Source organism: Pristis pectinata, chromosome 2, assembly GCF_009764475.1.
Source record: "Pristis pectinata isolate sPriPec2 chromosome 2, sPriPec2.1.pri, whole genome shotgun sequence".
Lineage (NCBI taxonomy): Eukaryota > Metazoa > Chordata > Chondrichthyes > Rhinopristiformes > Pristidae > Pristis > Pristis pectinata.
This window is the reverse complement of record NC_067406.1, coordinates 88,849,764-88,872,788: the sequence shown is the minus strand read 5'-3', so window position 1 is coordinate 88,872,788 and position 23,025 is coordinate 88,849,764. Positions and strand designations below refer to the sequence as shown.

At 37.2% G+C, this 23,025-nt stretch overlaps 1 protein-coding gene across 1 annotated transcript in view; it reads right to left on the bottom strand.

Annotated features, from left to right (window-relative positions):
• Positions 1-23,025, bottom strand: part of antxr2a (ANTXR cell adhesion molecule 2a) — a 185,764-nt gene that overhangs the window by 77,787 nt on the left and 84,952 nt on the right. Inside the window, exons 12-16 of the mRNA XM_052010228.1 lie at positions 17,885-17,980; positions 12,565-12,606; positions 11,935-12,030; positions 9,647-9,811; positions 9,139-9,219 (exon numbers count right to left, since the gene is read on the bottom strand). Coding sequence (XP_051866188.1) covers positions 9,139-9,219; positions 9,647-9,811; positions 11,935-12,030; positions 12,565-12,606; positions 17,885-17,980 — 480 coding nt within the window. The remainder of the gene's footprint in view (positions 1-9,138; positions 9,220-9,646; positions 9,812-11,934; positions 12,031-12,564; positions 12,607-17,884; positions 17,981-23,025) is intronic.

Genomic DNA, 23,025 nt, shown 5'->3' with positions numbered 1-23,025 from the left:
TAGATATTAGAATTTATGTTTCAAAATATGCTCAACTTACTGTTTTTAGAAACTAATAAAAAGAACATAGTACCTTACAGATTTTAAACTGGTTATATCTGTATTACCTTTCATCTGCCTAACACATCAGGCAACTTGGGATTGTTAATGTCTTTGTGAAAAGATCATTCTCAATGTTTATCTTGTTATCAAGAGGTTGAACACATCAGAATTATTTTAGATGATTCTGTTCATTACAACTTTGAAATGAAACTCAGTATAAATTAAGGAATAGAAAAGTACAACAATCACCTGTTTACTTTGATTAGAATAAACTTTTCCCTGTGCTTCAGCGTCGTAAAATGTTCTATGCTTTATGTAATTCCTATGTAGGGATGTCCTTTTGATAAACTTATTCCATCAAGACAGAAAGAATATTTTGTCCTTTATATGTTATTGTGAAGGCCTCTTGTGTGTTAATATTATGACATAAATGCACATGCAAAATCAGTTTCCTGTGAATCATCTTTCCCAGAAAGTATTTCAAGGCATACATTACCACCCTGTCTTCAGAGGCTAATTAATTCTTTTCTTACTCCTGAAAAGGCTCCACAACAAAAATGGTTAACTCTAATAAATTATAATACCTAATGCAAAATTATGGGGGGGGGGGGGGAAGCTGAAGATATGTTAATAAAGAGATCTTTATTGATGGGAAAACTGGTCACACGATAGTATATCCCTTCAGGTCTCATGTCACTATCATTTTTATTACCCTTTTCCTATGTCATTTGGAATCAGGAGCAATGCATCTAGAGAATAGAAATGTTTTACCCATGAACTACAATTGGAAGAGAAAACGTAACATCCTTTTATTTGACAGGTCTTGGAGTACCCATGCTATGGGTATCAGGCCAAAACTGGCACCCAAAGTGATATAACCAAACATGATTTATTAAATCTTACAATTTAAAAGTTAATTTATATATTTTTTGACTCACTCGCCAGTTTTGTGAAGTTTTATATTGAACTTAGCAAGCAGTGGTTTCACAAGTCACTCCAATTTGATGCATCTAGAACTAGTATCTGGAAGGTTCAAACTCAAATTTTTTGTGAACAAGTTTACACTTTATTTGAATGAAATGTTTTCGTACAAGACTAGAATAAATAATTATGCATGGATAGTTATATTACATTTATCAGTATCAGTGCAGTAACTAAATGAATTAAAACACTGCCACAAATTACAAGTATTTTAAGAGTTAGACTTGTCAACTGGGTATAAGCCACATGCAAGTTTGGAAGGGTTTGCTAGAGCTTTAATTATATCAGTCAAAATTTTTGCGTGAAAGTATTTGAATTTTGTTGTTTACTTAATCATGTACCAGAGAGGAGGAAGAGACGCTGGTCTTCAGTTGAAATATGTATAGTAGCTTTTGTAGGAATGGTTCATCACAGTTCTCCCTTTTACAATACATCTAAACAACATGCTTCACATCCAACCATTCAGTCTTCATCCAACATGCAGAAGGATATGCTGAAGCCACTATTCTTTGAAAGAGAAAACAAGCTGCACGAGTTCTTGTGCACATACAGTCATCTAGCATTAGGGTTGTTAAGGGAGCTGGAAAGATATCCTTTTTATATCAAGGATTCAAATCATTTTTTTTATACACTGTGGTAATTATGTTACCAGATAGATAGATGACCCAAGAAAATCTTCAGCAGAATAAGATTTCTTTGAGGATATATGGGGATTTACTATAGGACTCCAACCACAGACAACAGTCATTCAATATCATCTCAGCACTGAGATGATTTGAAGCAGAATACAGGAAAGCACTAAACATGCCATACAGCAATATGCTTTCAATGCACAGAACTTTTTATCTTAATACAGATAAAATGGCATACTGTTACAGGAAATGCCCTATCTCCATAAAAAAACACTATAGCTTGAATGTTTCAATGAGGAAGTTTGCAATTTCACAAGAAACAGTTATCATCTAAAACTTCCTGCAGCGTAAATTCTTTTTTTTGAAAAAGGCACCCACTCCAACGTTTGAAAAAATAAAGAAATCGTAATTTTGGAAAGATGTAAATTACATCTTTAGAAACATATAAAATCCTAAGGAGAGCTGTATCCTCTGCAATGAAAGCAAGCCAAGGACATTATTACTTTTATTTTCTGTATTTTAAAATAAAGTTGGTGGAGCAATCTTTTCCTTAATCAGCTCCTTTCTACCTGCATAAGGAGCAGATAGAATTATTACCGCAACAATAGGTCTACAGTGGACGTAATCTCACAGGCTCTCCACTCTGCTTTGCAGCACCTGGACAACTGCAAAACACATGTCAGGCTACTGTTTATTGATTACAGCTTGGCGTTCAACACCATTATCTCCTCAGTATTAATCACGAAGTTTCAAAACCTGGGCCTCTGTGCCTCCCTCTACAACTGGATCCTTGACTTCCTTATCGGGAGATCATAGTCAGTGCAGATCGGTAATAACATCTCCTCCTTACTGACAATCAACACAAGCGCATCTCAAGGATGCGTGCTTAGCCCACTGCTCTACTCTCTCTACACTCATGACTGTGTGTCTAAGTACAGCTTAAATGCAATCTATAAGTTCACCGAAGACACACTGTCGTTGGCAAAATCTCAGATGCTGATGAGGAGGTGTACAGGAGTGAGATAGATCTGCTGGTTGAGTGGTGTCTCAACAACAACATCGCACTCAATGTCAGCAAGACCAAGGAATTGACTGTGAAATTCAGGAAGGGGAAGTCAGGAGAACACACACCAGTCCTTACTGTGGGGTCAGTGGTTGAAAGGGAGAGCAGCTTCAAGTTCCTGGGCATCAAAATCTCGGAGGATCTATCCTGGGCCCAACACCTTGATGCAATCATGAAGAAGGCACACTAACAGCTCTACTTTGTTGGGAGTTTGAGGAGATTTGGTATGTCACCAAAGACTCTTACAAATTTCTATAGATGTATGGTGGAGAGCATTCTGACTGGTTGCATCACAACCTAGCATGGAGGCTTGAATGTACAGGATTGCAAGAGGCTGCAGAGGGTTATAGACTGAACCAGCTCCATCACAGGCATAACTTTCCCCAACACAGAGGACATCTTCAAGATGTGGTACCTCAAGAAGGCACCATCTATCACTAAGGACCCTCACCATCCAGGACATGCCCTCTTCTCACTACTACCATCAGGGAAGAGGTACAGGTGCTTGAAGACTCACACTCAATGATTCAGGAACAGTTTCTTCCCCTCTGCCATCAAGATTTCTGAATGGTCCATGAACCCACGAACCCTACCTCATAATTCCTTTTTATTTGCACTATTTATTTATTTTAGTAACATTGTAATTTTTATGTCTCTGCACCGTACTGCTGCTGTAAAACAACAAATTTCATGTCATACAAGTCAGTGACAATAAGCCTGATTCTGTTTGCTTATTCTTTACAGTCAAGTTGAAAACTTCCACACCTCCACCATTCTATTCTCTACTAGTCCTAATGACACAGAGTGTAACAAATGTGGCCTATCCAAAGTTATTGTTTCCAGTCTTAAATTAACTTAGATGGAGATCTATCATAATTCACTAGAACTTATTTATGAAAATGAACACATTTACTGTACAGAACTGTAGGAATAATAAAAGAAAAGCAATTTAACATATGCCAAAATCAATTTTCACACTATGTGTATAGAAATTATTGAAACAATTACTGACACTGACTATATTCCACCCACTGTATCCTTCAGCATAGCATGGGATTATATTTTTCAACCTAATCCAAAGAGCTGGGAAATTGAGTTTGATGTTTGGGTGGCTAGCTGGCTGAGATCCAACAAGGAATTTACCTGCAATGTTTTATAGCCCACAGTGCAATCAAATGGAACCATCAAGGCACCCATCTCAATAGGCTTCCTGATGCAGTGGGACAGATTCAAGCTGAGACAACTTGTAGCAAGGTATTCAATGGAAATTTTAGGAGGGGGTTGCATAAACACAGGGCAGACTCCTTTGACCAGTGAAACCAGTTACAGAATTCATAGCACTGCTTTCACTCAGTGCATTTCTAAATAGCAATCAGAATCCTATGCCCCAGAACCCCAATTTATATCTTAAAAATTGATTGAAGCAAGAGGGTGCTTTGATGATCCAGCAGTAGGTCCCTGTAAGAGTGACAATGGGCAATATGTCACCATTAATGATAAGTCAATCCACTGGCCCCATTTTTGAGGACTTCATGTTCTTCCATTAGTGGTGATCTTGGCCAATCAAAATCGACTATGTGGATTTTGGAATATAATCTGTTCGATAATCTAAAGCATCTATTTAAGGTTAAACTGAGAACCTGCCTATATATTCAGGTGAGTATTAAACATTTCCTGGCATTATTTCAGGAGGCTCAAGAAAATCTCTGAATATTCTGTCCAGTATAATCTCTTCAACCAATATCACCAAAAAAAAAGATCTCACTGCAGTACTGCAGTCATATACGGGCACTGGCCTTCCAGGTGATGAAGCACTGTTTTGTAAGATTGATATCAGGACTCAAAGTACTAATTACAACACCATGTTATGTAGGCTAGTCTTTAGCACAGAAAATTATGGTGTGATTGAAACGGGGCCTATTGATTGATGGCAAATATTTTCTCTGGTCCACAAAAAGGAATAACTTTAAACTTAAGGATATCAGAAAGTGTTATTCACAGAAAAGGTTGTGGAAATCTGGAAAATTCTCCAAAAGCCTCCTGAGGGTAGGTCAATAAAAAGTTTAAAACTAAGATCAACAGTTTATTGTTTGGCAAAAATTTCAAGTAATATGATATCAGACTGGTAGATGGAGTTAGGAGCAGATCAGCGATAAACTGTCTGATTGAATAGTAGGACAAATCCAAGGAGGAGGATGGTGTGTTTCTATGTTTGTGCGATACTGATCACATACAGTGGTTGTTAGAATTATCTACATTATAAGAGCCTCCATCATTCTAATGCACTTCTTTTGGGAATATGGAACTATATAAATCAAGCATTGTTTATGATACTATCCAAGGTAACAGAAACCCAAACCGTAAATGTAAGCATACAACTATAGCAATGTACCAAAGGACATTTTGAGTGAGAATTGTTCCAATCATAATATATTAATTAATCATTAAAATATCCATATTTCCACCAGAAAGACTGTGTGGTACTTCTTATTACTTCTTTGCATAAACTTACGTAACATACCATATAATTCCAGCAATTACTAAGAACTGATGAAATCATGGCCAGTCTTGAGTTATTGGTCTCACATAAATATTTCCAATAAAACAGCGGACCACTTTTGTTGCTTTGATGCTAATTAAAAAACATGGAAAGGTAGAGCAAATATGTACTTCAAACACACCAAAGTATGTGCCATTCTAATAATACGGATGAACCTTTAAGGAAACTAGCATCCCTTTTCCATTGGGATATATGTAAAAATATACTTTACACTGGACAGACAGCTGATCTAAAGCCAGCTGATCCTGCAAAATGACACACCTGGCTGAGTACTATATTACTTTCAGGATCAATATTTATATCTGATGAACATCACAATTTACTTCTTGCCTAATTTTAAGACCTAAAGGCTTCATTCTAATTACACATAAGGCCATAAATCATAGAATTAGTCTCAATCACAGAGATGTGGGAGAAAGTGGTCTCTGAATGGCTGGGTTAATAGCATGTTTATGTCAGCTATATTTTAATAGCAAATCTCGTAACTCAAAACTAACATTTTAACTCTAAAATTTCAGAAAATCATTTTTCATTGCGGGGTGGGGGGGGGGGGGGTGGCAAGAAAATATACTCCCAAATTAAATTTAAGGGGTATGATTGAAATGCATTAAAGTAAAAACTGTAATTTTGTTCCACAGGGATAAATAAGGTAACCTCTATTTCCATAACTGAAAAGTCAACATTAATTCCAAACTTCAGATGTTGTGAAGCAAAATATGCATTGTGAGACGCAGTGATATTAGATCAGAATAGACTCCCAGATGCTAATGCCAGTTTAAATCCAGCTCAGTAGTAAATGGATTCAAGTTGTCCTGGTATAAATAATCTGAGTGAAATCCATGATGGCCTACAGGTCAACATACCAACATTTCATTCACTTGACAAGTATCTGGCTTCTGAGTGTTCAGCATTTGTACAGCTTTACTGCATAAGTGAAAGCGATCATTAACAATTATTTATTGTAAGGTATCAGGTGAGGTATTGAACAACATTACTTTTGGTGAAAACAGTGTTACCAGTTGCTTTATGAAATGTCCTTAAATTTGCAAAATTGACTGCAAAAGCTGAAGGTTATTATGCACCAGCCTCAACTTTCATAGTATTTATTTGATCTATTATAGCATAAATTTAAGATTATTAAAACAAAATAAAGGGAGGGGTATAAAGAATATATCAGATATAAAAATGCCCCACCAAATATCATAATGGAATTATTACTTGGTTTCCAAAAGGAAATATGTTTGAAGGTAAATATTTGGGAAAATATCAGAGATACAAGTATGGAGCCAGGATCTGGGATTGGCTGGCAAAGGTATATTTAGAAAAATGTCCCCTATCTGTATAATTCTTTCGCTTAGTATATTGTAATGTAGTATCTGATTATTCAATATCCATAGAGGCAATACCCTGATTTCCATACACCCACCATTTTTCCTTTTTTTTAAACTTATGAAAAATGCCATTAAACTCCTGCAGTTACTAAGAAGTGATGCAGTCACAGCCAACCCTGAATTTTTGGCTTCATATAAACACACTTCCAGTAAAACAGCAGACCACTTTTGTTGTTTTGATGCTAATTAAATAACACAGAAAGGTAGAGCAAATATGTTGTTCAAACGCACCAGAGCACAATGTGTGCTTTCTAACAATGTGGATCAACTTTTAAAGAACATATATTTCTTTTCCGTTGGATTGTATATGGAAATATACTTAACAATTTCCAGAGAGCTGATATAAAGCCAGCTGATCCTGGCAAGTGACACTCCTAGCTGAGTACTACTACACTATTTTCAGAGCAAAAAAGGATCAAATCTGACCAACATCTCAATTTGTTTCTTTTCCAATTTTAAGATAGTTTGGACTTCATTGTAAAAGTCCACATGCACAGAATCACTCTCATTAGTGATGGTGAATGGGATAAAGATCAGTTTGAATGGCTGGCAGATGTTCGGTGGCAAAGATATTTTCCAGAAGGGAGGTGACATTAGATATATTGTGTAGTTGGAGAGGATGAAGGGATTATTGGAGTGATAAAGCATTACTTTTTAGTTGCTAGTCCATTAGTTGCAGTTTTGAGATCAGAGGTCTTTGAAGGGAGGTAGCAGTTGATGATATCAGCAAGTCTTATTATGCTGGTGACAAATGAGTAGTTAGAAGAGGTAAAGTATTATAGAAGTAAGTATTTGTATTAGATTTTCTTATTACATGGGAAGTTGTTCAGCTCATCAACTCTATGCTAGCTCACAGAGCAAATCAGGCAAGCCGATGGAATTAGTTTGGATCGGCAACGTGGTCGGCACAAACATTGTGGGTCAAGGGCCCTATTCCTATGGGTACTATTCCTATGTTCTATATCCCATTCCCCCTCTTATTTAGCTGTAACCTATTCTCTCTCACATGCCCGTCAACTCACCTTATTCTCTTGCTACACTAGGGGTAATTTACAGTCGCCAATTAACCTGTTATGCAGGGCAGTTTTTGAATATGGGAGCAAACTGGAGCACCTATGGAAAACTCAAGTGATGACAGGAAGAACATGCAACTCCACACAAGGAGCACTGGAGCTCAGGATCAAACTCAGGTGCTGGAGGTGTGAGAAGTGGCACTATCTGCAGTGTCACCCATGGAGGAGATAACTTTCATATGGATGGGGACTGGGACGAAAATGAATCTGTGGCAATCAGTTTTCTATGGAGAATCAAATTCTAATTACTTTCAAAAGAACAGCTTCTTATAGTTAATTTGTTTGTGGCATTCCAAGATTAAGTGTAGGAATTTAATTTTGAGAGAGAGAAGAAAATCCTGAATTACAACTCCTGTCATTGGAGTCCTGCTTTTCTGTTCAAGAAATTGGGTGTAAAATTGTAGGAATTTTCATTAGTTTATACATGCCAACCAATAATGCTCTTTGCAGTATTTTATTATTATGTACACACTGCCCAGAGCATGGAAATTCATGATTATTAATGAATACAATACCATTAGTTAAGAACTTGCAAATCAGCCAGCATTTATTATTTTACCAATGACACCCTAAGTTATGTCACTAAGGAAGAGCTTAAAGACTGCAACATTTCTAAATATGTTTGTTGTTTCATGTCAGCACTGACGTTTCAGATATATTTGCCAGACCTGTGCTCCAAGATGAGAACGGTACTCAAAAGAGAAGGGTCAAAGAATTGCTGCTCCAACTCCAGTCTATAGTCCCATTCACCATAACTTCAAATTATTGAAAATACCCTCTTGTTGCAATTTTCCAACAATTAATATTTATTCCAGTCATTTGGAAGATATGTGCCCTGCTTTAACTTGTACTTCACACTGTTATTCTTAGTGATTTACATGATGGATTTATACTTCCCTACCTGCTCAAAACTCTGACATAGGTTTGTGTCTGAAATGCTGTAAGATAATGACTACAAATAATGTATTCTCTCCGCACTGAATTCAGCATGATTCATACTGAATACAATTCGTATTCATTGGCATTCCTGGCACTGTAATAAAATCAACTGCCATTTCTTGAGTTCTTAAAAGTTTGGCATGGCTCCATGTAATATAATTTTCAAAGAATCATAGCAAAAACTGATTATTGACTTATTTGAATATGTTTTCATGCGATCCTGAAAGAAGCGTTGATAGACACCTATACATTTAAAATATGATTTCTGTTGACAGGGATATCAAAGGGACCACTTTGAAAAGAATAGAAGTCAACTATAAATAAATCAATTGGTTATAATTAACATATAAATGGAAATAAAGCAACAAATAAAATTGCATATTTTCATTCTATTTTATCTTCACTTTTCTTTAAAATGAACTTTCCTATCTCCCCAAAAAAAGAACTTGATCAATACCTCATCGCCGTTTTGTGGTCGCATCAAAGAAACTCGATCATACTGCCGTCTCAACAGTGCCCACAATGCATCAAGCCTGCCCTATAATTTGAAAAGATACCATAAAACTAAAAAAATGAAGATTGGTTGGTTTATTTCGGTACAAAAAACAACGGACTCTAAAGTCTTTTTTTAAATGATCTAACTTGAAAGCCCACATTAAATCATATTTGTACATTTTCATTATAAATGTATTTCATAAACTATACTCACATTTTGTTCTAATGTTTACTCTTCCTTTCATGCTACAAATATTATCAAAAAACATCTAGATACCATTTTTCTTGTTGTTCTTGCTCATCACTTTGTCTTGTGTTTAAGGTTAGTCTTACTTTGGACATTGACAAAAGTACAAAAGAATACTTACCCAAGAACTCAAGTCATCAGGCCCAAGCATTTGATCCTTGAATTTTTTATACATGCTTAAGTGCAATATATTTTCTTATGGCATGAGAAACCATGACATTACCTTAATTGGATCGTACCACTTTGGAGGAGTTTGAGCTGAAGTGGAAGAGTTAGGCCGCCTAGGAGCAAGAGGTTCCTCTTCAAACCCTGGCACAGTAACAACAGCATTCTTGGCCATTTCTAACCTTGCTCCTTCTTCAGTGGATCCCTTATCTCCCCACCTGACCTAGCAGGAACAAAAACAGTAACAAGCAAACAGAAATATCAAATATATTAGAGGAGACAGCACAAAAAAAGGTAAATGCACAATCAGTGACAAGTGAATTGCTGGGAAGTAATGAAGTTAATCAGAAAGTAGGTAGTGTCTTTCAAAACTACTACAAGCTAGAGGTGTTTACACAGACATTTATATTGACAAATGCAAATGTATGTTACATTATGTACTGATATTAATAAACCTTAAGACAGAATTAATTATTAGAGATTTTATTAAGTGTGTAGTTAACTCAGGCCAAGGTTTAATTTTGATCAAACTTTTGGGAAAAATCAAGATAAATATCTAAGTACAGATCCCTCCTAATATATAAAAGAATGACATGGATAAAGATACCAAATGATAGTAAACAACAGCGATGTAACCCATCTATGCCCTGGGGCACACTCATTGCCATGTAATGGGGGAGTAAAAGAGTTGCTACATATCTGTGATTTCACACATTCCTGGACAGGAACTTGTACTTGGAGCTAATTTAGCAGTGTACAGCACTAATGTCAAAGTTAGAACCCTGACAAAACCTTGTCTACAAGGAGCAGAGCTTGTGAACTTGCTAAAGAATACCCTCATCACTCCCCACCTCTGTGCCACCCCATAAAACTACTCAGGCACAGAGTTTTATCTATACTTAAAGTCATGACTGAGAAGGGACATACATAAATTTCTTGCCTCTTCCTTTCCAGTATGGATGTAAAAGTATATTACCCCAAGAATGGACAGTCAGATCTTGTAGGCAAAGACCAAGCCTGTTGACTTTGCACTTAGAGCAGAAAATGACCCTAGAATGTCCTGTAATACTGGTGCGGCATAAAAGTAATATGACAAACTTAGTAATCACAGTGTTTTGTTCTATCATTCCTCTGTCTCGTTAATGACCTCTCTTCAAATTCTATTTTTTCTTCTCTCCTTTATTACCTCACTTGACCATTTTCTCATGCTGGTTTGCTATATTCATAAATATAATAACAAAACAGATGGGTCCCCTTATTGATTCTTCTCCTCTTTGTTTGACTACCTCCTTACTCCTCAAGTCATTTGCACTCTCTATTCTCTCCTTTATGGTCTCTCTCTCCTTTAAGTTAACCCCATCTTCCTATTCATCGTTACTTGAAGTGCAGTGACACACCGTTACCAATATGGATATGTAATGTGCTCAATAGTCTTATGGCACAAATGTATGTCAGATGATGTCATCCTGCCAAATGCCGCTTATTTTGATATACCAATATCACATTTGCAATTCATGAAAATTTCATGGATTGAAATAAAGGTAATGAAAAAACTTGAGCGGACAGGAATGGAACATCAGATGGCAAGCCACTAAACACGGCTCACTGCTCATGTTTAGTGAATGTTTGCTGAGAAACTGGATTCTGCTGCTTTCTAGGCTCACAATTTACAGTGCTACTTATAGGTTCACCCACAAGAAGTGGGTCATTGCTTTCTGCCATGGTGATGAGTGAGACTGGAATGGGGGAATGAAGTAGGATCAATTGTGGATTGCTGAAAACAGGGGTGGGGTATAGATCTCCCAGGGAAACCAACCCAAGAGAGAGAGAGAGAGAGAGAGAGAGATCGGACAAGGTGTTCATACTCCTGTGAACCTCATTTAATTGTGCGTTATTTACAAAGGTTGAAATCATGAGTTTTAGATTCAACTTCTGTCACTCAATAATTAAAGCAACCCATTACCATATGCAGGAAGTATCTCAAGAAAATGAAACACATATTAGAATGAATCATGACAGGAAGTGCAATGGGTGAAATTTCAACAGAAAATTGAGCAAACATTTCAAAGGAAATGTTAAATGCTATTTGTGCACAATTTATGCAGAAAACTTAGGTTTAAATTGGTCCAATTTTTAAGATGATAATCCATCATGGGTGCCTTTTGAAAATATTCATAGTAGCCTGATCACAAGATCTTTGATGGAAACTAGCAGTGGGCTAGGTTACACTCCAGTTCATCTGACCTCAGCACAGTCCCAGGCCTCTCCAGGAATTTCAAACCACTGTACACAAGTAGTTTTTTTAATGTAGGTAAACGGTAATGAGTAATAAATTTAGTAAAATACCTCCATTCTTTTTATTCCACCAACACCTCTACCACCATAGTATGATGCATCAACAGTTGGCCACTTCTTTTTTCGTTCTGGGTCTGGTATAATTTCCTGGATTAAATACATTGGTATAACAAATAATGATTCAGTTTGCAGCAAATAACTACACATAAATATTTACACAAATTTTCCTTCTGCTTTATACTAGACATAATTGTTGAAAACATCACTCTGAAAGGGGTCATTTCAGAGTATGGGCAAAGACTGACTGTACATCCCAACTTAATTTTAATTCCACTGAAGTAAATGAAAGGCAAAATTGAAAAGGATACAGTAAGTGGCAGAGTTTTCACCTGTGTCCGAAGTGTAAAGTATTACCAATAAATCTGAATTGACTAACTATGGCACTTAATGATTTTATTTATAACCATTTATTAGAAAATATTTACTTGTGAAACAAAATAAATTTAATCTTCAAAAAATCCAGACACCCAAGTGTATTCGTCCAACTTTTGTACTCAGTCCCTTAACCTATGAAATTTATACAAAGTGTTTTGATTATAAAGCTGTAAAATAATTTTGTCCTTTCAATATCTCCACTATTTGTCATTAACACAAGTTTCACATGTCAGAATATTCACATACCTCTTTTGGAGGAGGTGGAGGAGGAGGAGGATCTTTTATGACCTACAACCAAATCATAAACAAAATTATATGATTTGCATAACTACAATAATATAAAGCATTGCCCTGAAATATTCCATTTCTAGAACTTGATGTCTTTTCACTGATTACCAAGTGGTCAATGTTTCCTGGTGACAATTAACACCTAAGACTTGGTGCAACATAGTATCTAATGTCTTGCTGATGATGCAGTTCATGCATCTATTCACTTAACAATTTACTAAATGAACACTACTGTATCATTAGAGCTCTTTCCACATAAACTTCAGGCATTCATTCAAAATTATCAGACAGATCATAGGCACACTACCTGACATCTAATAACTGCTAATCCCTGTAATAATCATGATGCTTTTTCTGGACATTTGACAAGGAATACCATCTGTAAACAAAAACAAAAACTGACCATAAGCACCAACTGCCATCTGACGCAAGCTCCAAACATTAAGTTTATTAATGAAATAGATTTAAGCTTTCCTACTAAATATGTAAAAGATAAGCAGATTTCCTACGGATTCCTTTGTTCAAGCACTGTCACTTTCTTTCAAAATTAGCACTTTCATTCCACTGTCCATCTCCAAAAACGCCCATGGTCAAACACATCAACATATTATGATTGAACCTTTAACATGACCAAACCTCACAAGAGTACAAGTTTTGACACTGAGTCAATTAAGGTGATCAAACCTTAAGCCTTGATCAAAGAAGTGGGTTTTAAGAAGTGTTGTACAGAAGTAAAGAATGCATGGCCGCCAACACTGGAATGCAGGGATGGTGAAGTTGTCAGAATTGGAGTTGCACAGATAATTTGAAGGGTTGTGGTGCTAAAATGTGTTACAAAGGTAAGGAGGGTCCAGGTCACAGAGGAATTTGAAAACAAAGGTGTGATCTTTGAAACAGATGTTGCTCAACTAAGAACCAATCTAGTTCTGAAAGTGCAGAGCTGATGAGTAAATTGAATGATGTATTTTACTTAATAGGCTTAATCAGAGTTTAGGATAACCTCAGGTTTATAAAGGCTGAAGCAAAGGCGGCCAGCTAGGAGTGCATTTGGAATAGTTGAGTCTAAAATTCACAAAGGAGCAGGTGAGCTACAGAAGAGGGGCAGAAATGGTGATGTTACTGTGGTAAAAGTAACTGATTTCAATGATGGAGCAATGCATGGTCAAAACTCCTTACAGAGTCACACAATAATAAATTTAGGGGAGTGTTATCATGCCCAGCTTGCTGATGATGGAAAGGCATTGAATGATGTGATCAAGTATTCCAGAAGCGAAAGACAGATAAGGCAGGGATTAGTTTATTTTCTCTTCAAGGATCACACTTTCTCTGTAGCTGTGACACTTTACTCTGTACTGTTACTGTTTTTACCTGTACTACATCAATGCACTTTGTACTAACTCATGTAACTGCACTGTGTAATGAATTGACCTGTACAATCGGTTTGTAAGACAAGCTTTTCACTGTACCTCGGTACAAGTGACAATAATAAACCAATACCAATACCAATACCAATCATGAGCATATAATCTCTTCCCAAGACCCTACCTTATCTAAAACATCTGAATCTCACCAACTAGATGCCTGCTCTCTATAGTAGCAACAGTCTTAACCAAAACTAAATACAACATTCATTTGAACTGGCAGTAGTGCTTTATCCTTCCTGCTCTCATTAGTGACAGGAAATGTTTGCATCATCAAACTGAAATGCTGAACTCGAGCTCTTCAGAACTTGAGGTAAACTTTGATAAACAAGTACTTGTTGAAATCTTTCAGAATTTATCTTTTGCTCAAGATGGAGATGTGAGCGATATGGGTATGCAGGTAAAGAAAACAGATCTGAATATCTTAAATGCTTACTGTAGGAGACTATTTCTCTACCCAGCTGTCAGAAGTCAGAACAAAGTGTGATTCATGATGTTCAGCTGTGATAGACAAGGAGTTCTATTGCACTTTAGTTTCTGCCTTTAATCTCAGCAATTAGGTGTGAACACAAAAAAAAATTGTCTGCACTGGCTATCTATGTAGATTTTGCATCAGTTTTAAGATGTGTAATCTAAACAGTGGAAATATTAATCCAAGCCTGAAATTTGAGAACAATTTGTGGACTCCCTTATCTGTTTAAATGGACATGTGTATGCTTTCTGATAGAGTTTAGGAGTTTATCTTCTACTTGGGCAGTCCCTTAGGAACAAGGATAACTTTCTTTCACTCTGGTTTTGTGGGTGCTGAGCTGGCTGATGAATCAAAAGTGGGGGGTGGCAGGAAGTGTGGGTGGGCAATTTGAGGTGGTGCACTCCTGCTACTATGTCACGCCCACACTATCAAAGCTATAATGTTTACAAACTCTTTCTGTTTACATTATATTAAAACTGAGATCAAAGGAGTCCTGGCTACCAAAGGAATTGACGAATAAGGGAAAAGACAGGAATATAATTAAGCTTGATCAACCATGCTAATATTTCTGCTCAAACGAGTCTCCATGCTCTGATTTTTTTAAAAATTCCTTTTATTCTGGAAGGGTGCCGCTGGATTGGAAAACTGCGAATGTCAAGCCCCTGTTCAAAGCAGAAGGGGGAGAAGGAGGGCGGCACGGTAGCGTAGTGGTTAGCGCGACGCTATTACAGCACCAGCGATCGGGGTTCAATTCCTGTCGCTGTCTGTAAGGAGCTTGTACGTTCTCCCGTGTCTGCGTGGGTTTCCTCCGGGTGCTCCGATTTCCTCCCACATTGCAAAGACTTATGGGTAGGTTAATTTGGGTTTAAAATGGGCGGCGTGGACTCATTGGGCCAGAAGGGCCTGTTACCACGCTGTAAATAAAATTTAAAAATTTTAATTTAAAATAGTTTGCAAAACATCCCTCCTCAGGAAAGCTCTGAAATCCATTATCAAGGAAGCAGTGACAGGGCAGTTAGAAAATCAAACTGCAATCAATCTTGGTCATTAAGATTTTGTGAAATGGAAATTGTATCAGACAAATTTAAGAGTGAGTTGAGAATGTAACGAGCAGGATAGGTACAGAGAAACCTGTAGCTGCAGTACATTTGGATTTTCAAAAGGCATTCTCTGCAGACACTCCTGGCATCAGGTAGTATATATTAGAACAAATGATATATATTATGAGTATATATTAGCTAAAATGAAAATAGAATAAATGGCTCAATTTCAAGCTATTTACAGTGTATTTCACAGAATCACTAAAAGGGTACAGCATGGAAAGAGGCCATTCTGTCAATCATGCATGTCAGTTCTATGCATAGCAATACAGCTCGTCCCTTTCCCCTGTCCCCAGATTTTGCAGCTGCTTTTCTCCTTTCAGTTTGCTTTTGGACACCACAATTGAATCTGCCTCACCATTGACAGTATATTCCAAATTCTAACCAGTTGATACATGATGAAGATTTTCCTCAGGTCACTTTTGGTTCTTTTGCATTCACCTTCATTCCATATCCTATAACCCTTGTCCTTTCACCCAGTAGGAACAGTTTCTCTGTATCTATTCTGCTCAAAGCCTTCATAATTTTAAAATACCTCTATCGAATCCTCTCTCCTCTGTTGCAAGGAGAATAATCCAAGCCTCTCCAATCTATCGATGTAACTAATGGTCTTCATCCCTGGAATCCTTCAGTGGATCCCTCTAACACCTTCACATCTTTCTGAAAGTGCCCAGAACAGGACACAATACTCCAACTGTGGCCAAACCAGTGTTTTACATAAATGACTAAGATGAAGTGACTAAGTGTATTATTGCCATTTTCTGCTTATGATACAATAGATGGAAGAGCAAGTTGAGAGAAGAATGTGAAGAACCTACAAAAGGGAAACGTATAGATTATGGAAGTGGGCAAACATTTGGCAGATTGATTATAATGTGGGGAAATGCAACGTTATCCACGACGGTAAGAAGAGCAGAAAAGCAGAATAATATTTGAATGGAGATGATAAAATGATGCTGAGTGGGATCTAAGACTTGCTACATGAAGCACAACATTAGCAAGCAGGTGCAAGTAATTAGGAAGGCAAATGAAACAACCTCCTCAATTGGAAAGAAAGTGGAGTAAAAGAAGTCAAGAAGTCTCACTACAAATATACAATTCATAAAAGATTCACCAGGCTGATTTCTGAGATGAAGGGATTGTTTTATGACAAACAATTGAGCAGTTTGGCTTTCTGCTCATTAGAGTTTAGTAGAAAGGTAATCTTATTAAAGCATTTAAGATTCTGAGGGGGCTTGACAGGATAGGTGCTGAGAGGATGTTCTCCCTCAAAGATGAATATGAAACGAAAAACCACAGTTTTGGAGGAAGGAGCCACAGATCTAAGATGAACATGAGAAATTATCTCTTCTTTCAGAGGGTCATGAACCTTTGGAATTCTGTACTCCAGAGAGCTATGGAGGCTGAGTCATTGAATATATTCAAGATTGAGACAGCCAGATTGCTGCACAAGAGTTGTGGGAATAGGCAAGAAAGTGGAGTTCAGGCCAGGATTAACTGGATCTTATTGAATGGCACTGTTGACTTGCAGGGACTGTAGTGCCTACTGTTCCTTTTGGTTATGTTTTCACCTTCTATATTTTTTCCATTTCCATCCTGTACCTTTGTTGATTCCTTTTAAATGAATGCTATTTAATTATGAAAAATAATGAAGATTTTTTATAATGAGGGAATTGAGACATTTTGGATTAGTGCATGAAAATGGCATTGATATCTGGATCAGCCATGTTATTGAATAATAGAGCAAGCATGAGGGGGAGCCAAATGGTCCACCCCTGCTTCTAACTCTTGTATTCTTAATTATAGTGGTTAGACGCACCGCCTTGCTTTTTCACTGAAGCCCTGCATTTTTTTCATTTTTAGATGTTTACCTATAAAGTTGCAAATCAAATGGGTTCTATCAGTGGATTCTGCATTAAGACAACAAGACTAATAAGGCTGAATGTACTTGTGTAATGTAGACCAATAAAATTACAACATATTGATCTTAGCAACAGAAGAATGACATTTGGCCCATTTAAAAATCTTTTAGTTCAGACTTGGTATCAATCCATAACTGGTAGAGTTAAAAATAAAATTTCAAAATGAAAGAAAGCTAATACAGAAGTGCCAGCTTGTGTCTTGAACTTTCCAACTTTAAATCATTTGCAACTGTTTTTCAAGCAGCACTAATGAGGACTGAAAACTTAATTTGACATGCTTAAAACAGTTAAACATTAGCATCAAAAGTTAATTGAGTATCATAAACTGCAACATATCTGGAATTTGCATTTGCCCACACTTACCACTTTGCAGCAGAGAGGCCAGAACCACCAGAGGAGTGCTAGTCCCAACAGCAGCAATAAGCTGAATATGGCAAGGAATACAGCTGTTCCGTCAGACTTCAAAGGAAATCAATGGCATTAGACATTTTAACAATTCAATTCAAAGAATACAAATCTTACAAAGATCATTAATAGAATTGATTGTTTATTGTTCTGCTTTTAAATCCTATCAATTATTTTGAGTTATCCAATGTTGGAGCCAATAATTCTATTCATATTTCTTCTGCTGAAACTCAGTAATAACAGCCAATAGTGAAGGAAAAGGAACACTTGTACCTAAGCTTAAAGCAACAGCTAACTGGTTTGGTCAAGAGGGGACTTGTAGTGTCTCGCGCTGCCAACTGGGGCAAGTCTAGATATTTCCCTACATCCACTGCTATATGGCTCTGAAGCATCTGTGCCTTCAGATATTGTTGGTGACTTCATGATGGATATGACCCAGGTGCCTTTGCATATAATTGTCATGACATATTTTCTACAGTGCCATGTTAAAAGTGGTAACTGAACTACATCTAAAGAACAACGAATCATGCCTTCAAACAAATTTGTTATCACTCCTCTGCTACTATTTGGATAGGGAATGAAATCTTGCTGCCTGTGCTAATATTCTGGATAAATGTCCGGTTATCTATCTGCAAAAATAGTCCCTTAGATCATGAAGCTGAAGAAAATTGTAGCCAGCTAACCAAATATACATTTTATGATTGCATCACCCTGCCAACCATATAAAGATTGTCAGACACAAAGAATTCCATATCACTGATGCTGCAACAAGAGGAAAGCTTTTGGACAGGAAAACAGCAATGATTTTACACTTAACATTTAGCAGATATTGAAATAAATTTTGTTTCCTTGTGAAAGACTACAACATGCAATACCACTGTCCCTAGCATCATCTCCCAAAATGTGGGGAGTATAAGTTATTAATTCCCCTTAAATGCGGAAATATTGTTTTCATAGAACAGTACAGCACAGGAACAGGCCTTTTGGTCCACAATGTTGTGTCGAACTAATTAAGCTAATGACACCTAATTCAACTAATCACTTCTGCCTGCACATGGTCCGTATCCCTCCATTCTCTGCATATTCATGTGCCTAAGGGCCTCTTCAACATCACTATCGTATTCGCCTCCACCATCACCACCCCTGGCAGCGCATTCCAGGCATCCACCACTCTGTTTTTAAAACAAAACCTTATTCCACACATCTCCTTTGAACTTTCCCCTTTCACCTGAAATGCTTGCCCTTTAGTATCAGACATTTCGACCCTGGGGCAACCAGAAATGAATGCAATAACCTGGATTTGGCAAAACCAGAGTTTTGTAAAGCTGCAACATAACTTCCTGACTCTTGAACTCAATGCCAAGAAATAATGGCAAGCATGCCATACTCCTTTTTTACCACCCTATCAACTTGTGCGGCCACTTTCAGAGAGCTATGGACTTGGACTACGTGATCCCCGTGTACATTAGTTCCTTATCATCTTTTACCAGTGCAGGTGACGAGTCTTTCTTTAAACAACAATTTTTTGATCCACTTTACTAACTGCCAGAAACTAGATTATGGTGTCATTTTTCTGTACTGTTCTATGAAAACAATTTCAATGAAGAATTAAATTTGTCTGGAAATATAAGTTAACAAAATCCACAGGCTAAAACAAACTGGTTGTGGAGAAGTACAGGGCAAGACAAATATCATTTTGTCTGTGTATCTTATCCATTGAGAATAAATGGCTGCAGTGTGGTGGGCAGTCAGCTTGTTCTCCATTGGGGTATATGCCGTGCTATGTTGAGAGAAAGCTGAATGGGTTGCTAACATGAATTTCCAGGCCATGATTCCTCCTTGAATGTCAGAGAAGGCTTCCCTCATACACTGCATCACATAATCCTCAGAAACTAGTACAATGTCCTGGTGCTGATCTTCCTTCTCCTAAATCTGTTCCAGCTGGGCGATTTCCTTCTTTGCCTCATCTTTCTCCTCCTCATGCAGATATTCCCAATGACCATGAGAAAATTCTTATTCTGGTCAATAATGATTTGAACTTTGAGGGTGTGAAGACCTTGAAATTCATGAAAATTTCCAGGTTCAGAAAGGCAGCCCAAAACATTACATTTGATCAAGGTCTGAACTTTGGACGAGTGGCAAATCCATATGTTCTCTCAAGCATATCTTCTTTGCTAAATGGAAGGTTTTTCCTTTCACCTGGATTATAGATACCAAGTGACCTCCTTAATGTTGTGGTGAGCACAAACTGTGAGGCATGACACAGGTCAACTATAGCCCCCTGAAATGATCCTGGGATTAAGTTGTATGTGACAATAACCTTAACTTCAAATGGCAGATCAGTCCAGTCATGGTGTATGGCAGTAGCGATGTAGGTAGGGAGGCATGGTAGTGTAGTGGTTAGTGTAATGCTATTACAGCCCCAGTGACCCGGGTTCAATTCCCACCACTGTCTGTAAGGAGCTTGTACGTTCTCCCCGTGTCTGCATGGGTTTCCTCCGGGAGCTCCAGTTTCCTCCCACATTCCAAAGACATACAGGTTAGGAGTTGTGGGCATGCTATGTTGGCGCCAGAAGAGTAGCAACACTTGTGGGCTGCCCCCAGCACATTCTCAGTAATGCAAAAAGACGCATTCCATTGTGTGTTTCGATGTACATGTGACGAATAAATAAATATCTAATATCGAATGCTGCAGGGTGTCACATACTTTTTTGATGACTGCATTGGAAAATGTCAACCTGAAGAAGCAATGATCATTGAAGAGGTCAAGTTGGAGGCAAATGTCTTTTGAGGGTTTGTGGGAATAGCACTTTTGAAAGTAAGTGCATCTATATTTCATCCTTTGGAGTCCCTGAGCATGGCAGTAATGCCTGGCTAGAAGGTTCCATTCAAGAAATGTATCTGACTATTTCCCTCAACTACTGTGCACCTCGCATACCAAGGGAAGTTAAATACTGAATTACTGTTAGAAAACAAATGGTTCAGGACATTAAGGCTACATATGACCAGCAGGAAGATTTCAATCATGGGCTTTGCAAATTTGGGCCCAGCTAAGTTTTACCATTTAAAAAAAATGCTCCAAGGTATAATTGCTTTGGCTGACAGCTTTGTTTTTAAAAGACTTTTCATAAGATTACATCATCTTTGACTTGTAGCACCTGTGATTATTGGCAGCATTTATCAATGAATGATTATTTCTTACAGGAATAAACTGTTACTATCAAGGACTTTTTTTGCCACCAAAACAAATTCAATAATTCACTAATAAACTGGATAGATTTACAGTTATCCATGTTTTAGTAAAGAACTACTGGGTGGAACATGAGATTCCTTTATAGTAAGTTTGACTTAATACCAACAATTAATATAAGTGATCCCATTAAAGGGACAATCTCCATAATAAGCAGTGTTTTTTAATTAGATGAGTTACAGTATATTAAAAGCTTCTAGGAAACAAATCCACTCTGCACTTGCCATTCTCATCATTGGATCAACAAAGGTTTATACACCAAAATAATCAAGACAGGAATTCTGATGAAAGTTCTCATGAAAGATCATTGACCTGAATCATAACCGTTTCTCTCTCCAAAGATGCTGCCCAACCTGCTGAGTGTTTCCAGCGTTTTCTGTTTTAATTTCACATTTCCAGCACCTACATTTGTTTTCTTTTCCATAACAGGAAAGAAATGATCCTTAAGCTTGTGCTAGAGAATGTAAACATTGGAAACATGAAAGTTTGGCAAAATGCTTTATAAATTATAAGAAAGGCTACGGATAAGGGAAAATAGGGAGGAATAGTTTCTAAAGATGTCAGATATTTTATTATAATAAAAATACAAAGGCACTGTAAAACCTTTACAGGTACAGCACATACTGTATTATATTCTAAATCACTAATAATGAGCCCAACATTGCATTTGCTTTGGATTACGTCTGTGAGCTAACCTTCATTGTTTTATGTCTTTTGATGCTAAATCCTTTTGTTGAACATCCTCAGAGAGATCCCCATTCAAATGACCTTCCCATTTTTAATTTTCACATTCAGATTGTACTGCCTATCTTGCACATTATGATAAATTCCAGCTATCATTTAGTTGGTTATTTGTTTAATTCTGCATTCATTTGCAATTTTGGCTCTCCTCTTCACAATTCACCATAGCTCAAAAATATGTGGTCTTGGTTTGTGGACCCACACTTGGAACTGATACACTTCTATGACGAGAGTCCTGAGTAGTGATGAAAACTAACTGGTCAAGCTTCCATGGACAATTTTTTTGAGCCGGTATGTCAATATTGAGTCTTCAGCCTCACTAGGACAGTTCTTGTGATTTGGAAGCCAACAAAATACCCTTCATTTGGAATGAAGGAAAAGCACTTCAGGTTTGTTGTATTAATATATCAAGTTCAACTGGGCATACATTTAAACAACCTTTGCTACAAGAGGTGAGAGAGAAATACAGACTGAGCCATCACAGGAGTACTAAAGGTTGACATCTCCACCTCAAATTCTGTTAGCATTTTCACAACCACTTTCTTGTGTAAAGCTCTCAAAGAGTAACTCCATAATCTTGTCTAATGCGCTCACTCACACAATGCATTCTTGCTTCCACCTTCATGTTTAAAAAAAAATCAATCTCAAGTATCTCTACTATTCTGTTACTCCCAACTCCTCGATCACAAAACTTCAAATCTTTAGTTCGTGGGAAAGTTTTCTTTCATACGCAAATTTATTTTTAAAAAACTACATTCTGTTAAAATGTGTATGCATAACATAAAAAAAACCCTGAAAGTTAAACTTATGGTACTGTGTGTTGTGACTGTGTCTAAGCCACTGGAGACTGAAGCTGATAGATGTAAAAGGTCTTTATTCATCAATGACAAGCAGGCATTCTATGCTCTCAGTCGAATCTTCCCAAACTCAAAATACATCAAGTTTTTATATTTCTAAGAACAAAGCCAACAGCTGGTGATTTATTACAATTTCAATAGCTACAATCACATTGTTTACTTCAATATTTTAGTGCCAACAAATGGTTCCACTGAAATACATATTTACAATGGGAGCATGCTGTAACTGACAAGATGTCTCCGGGTGTGCA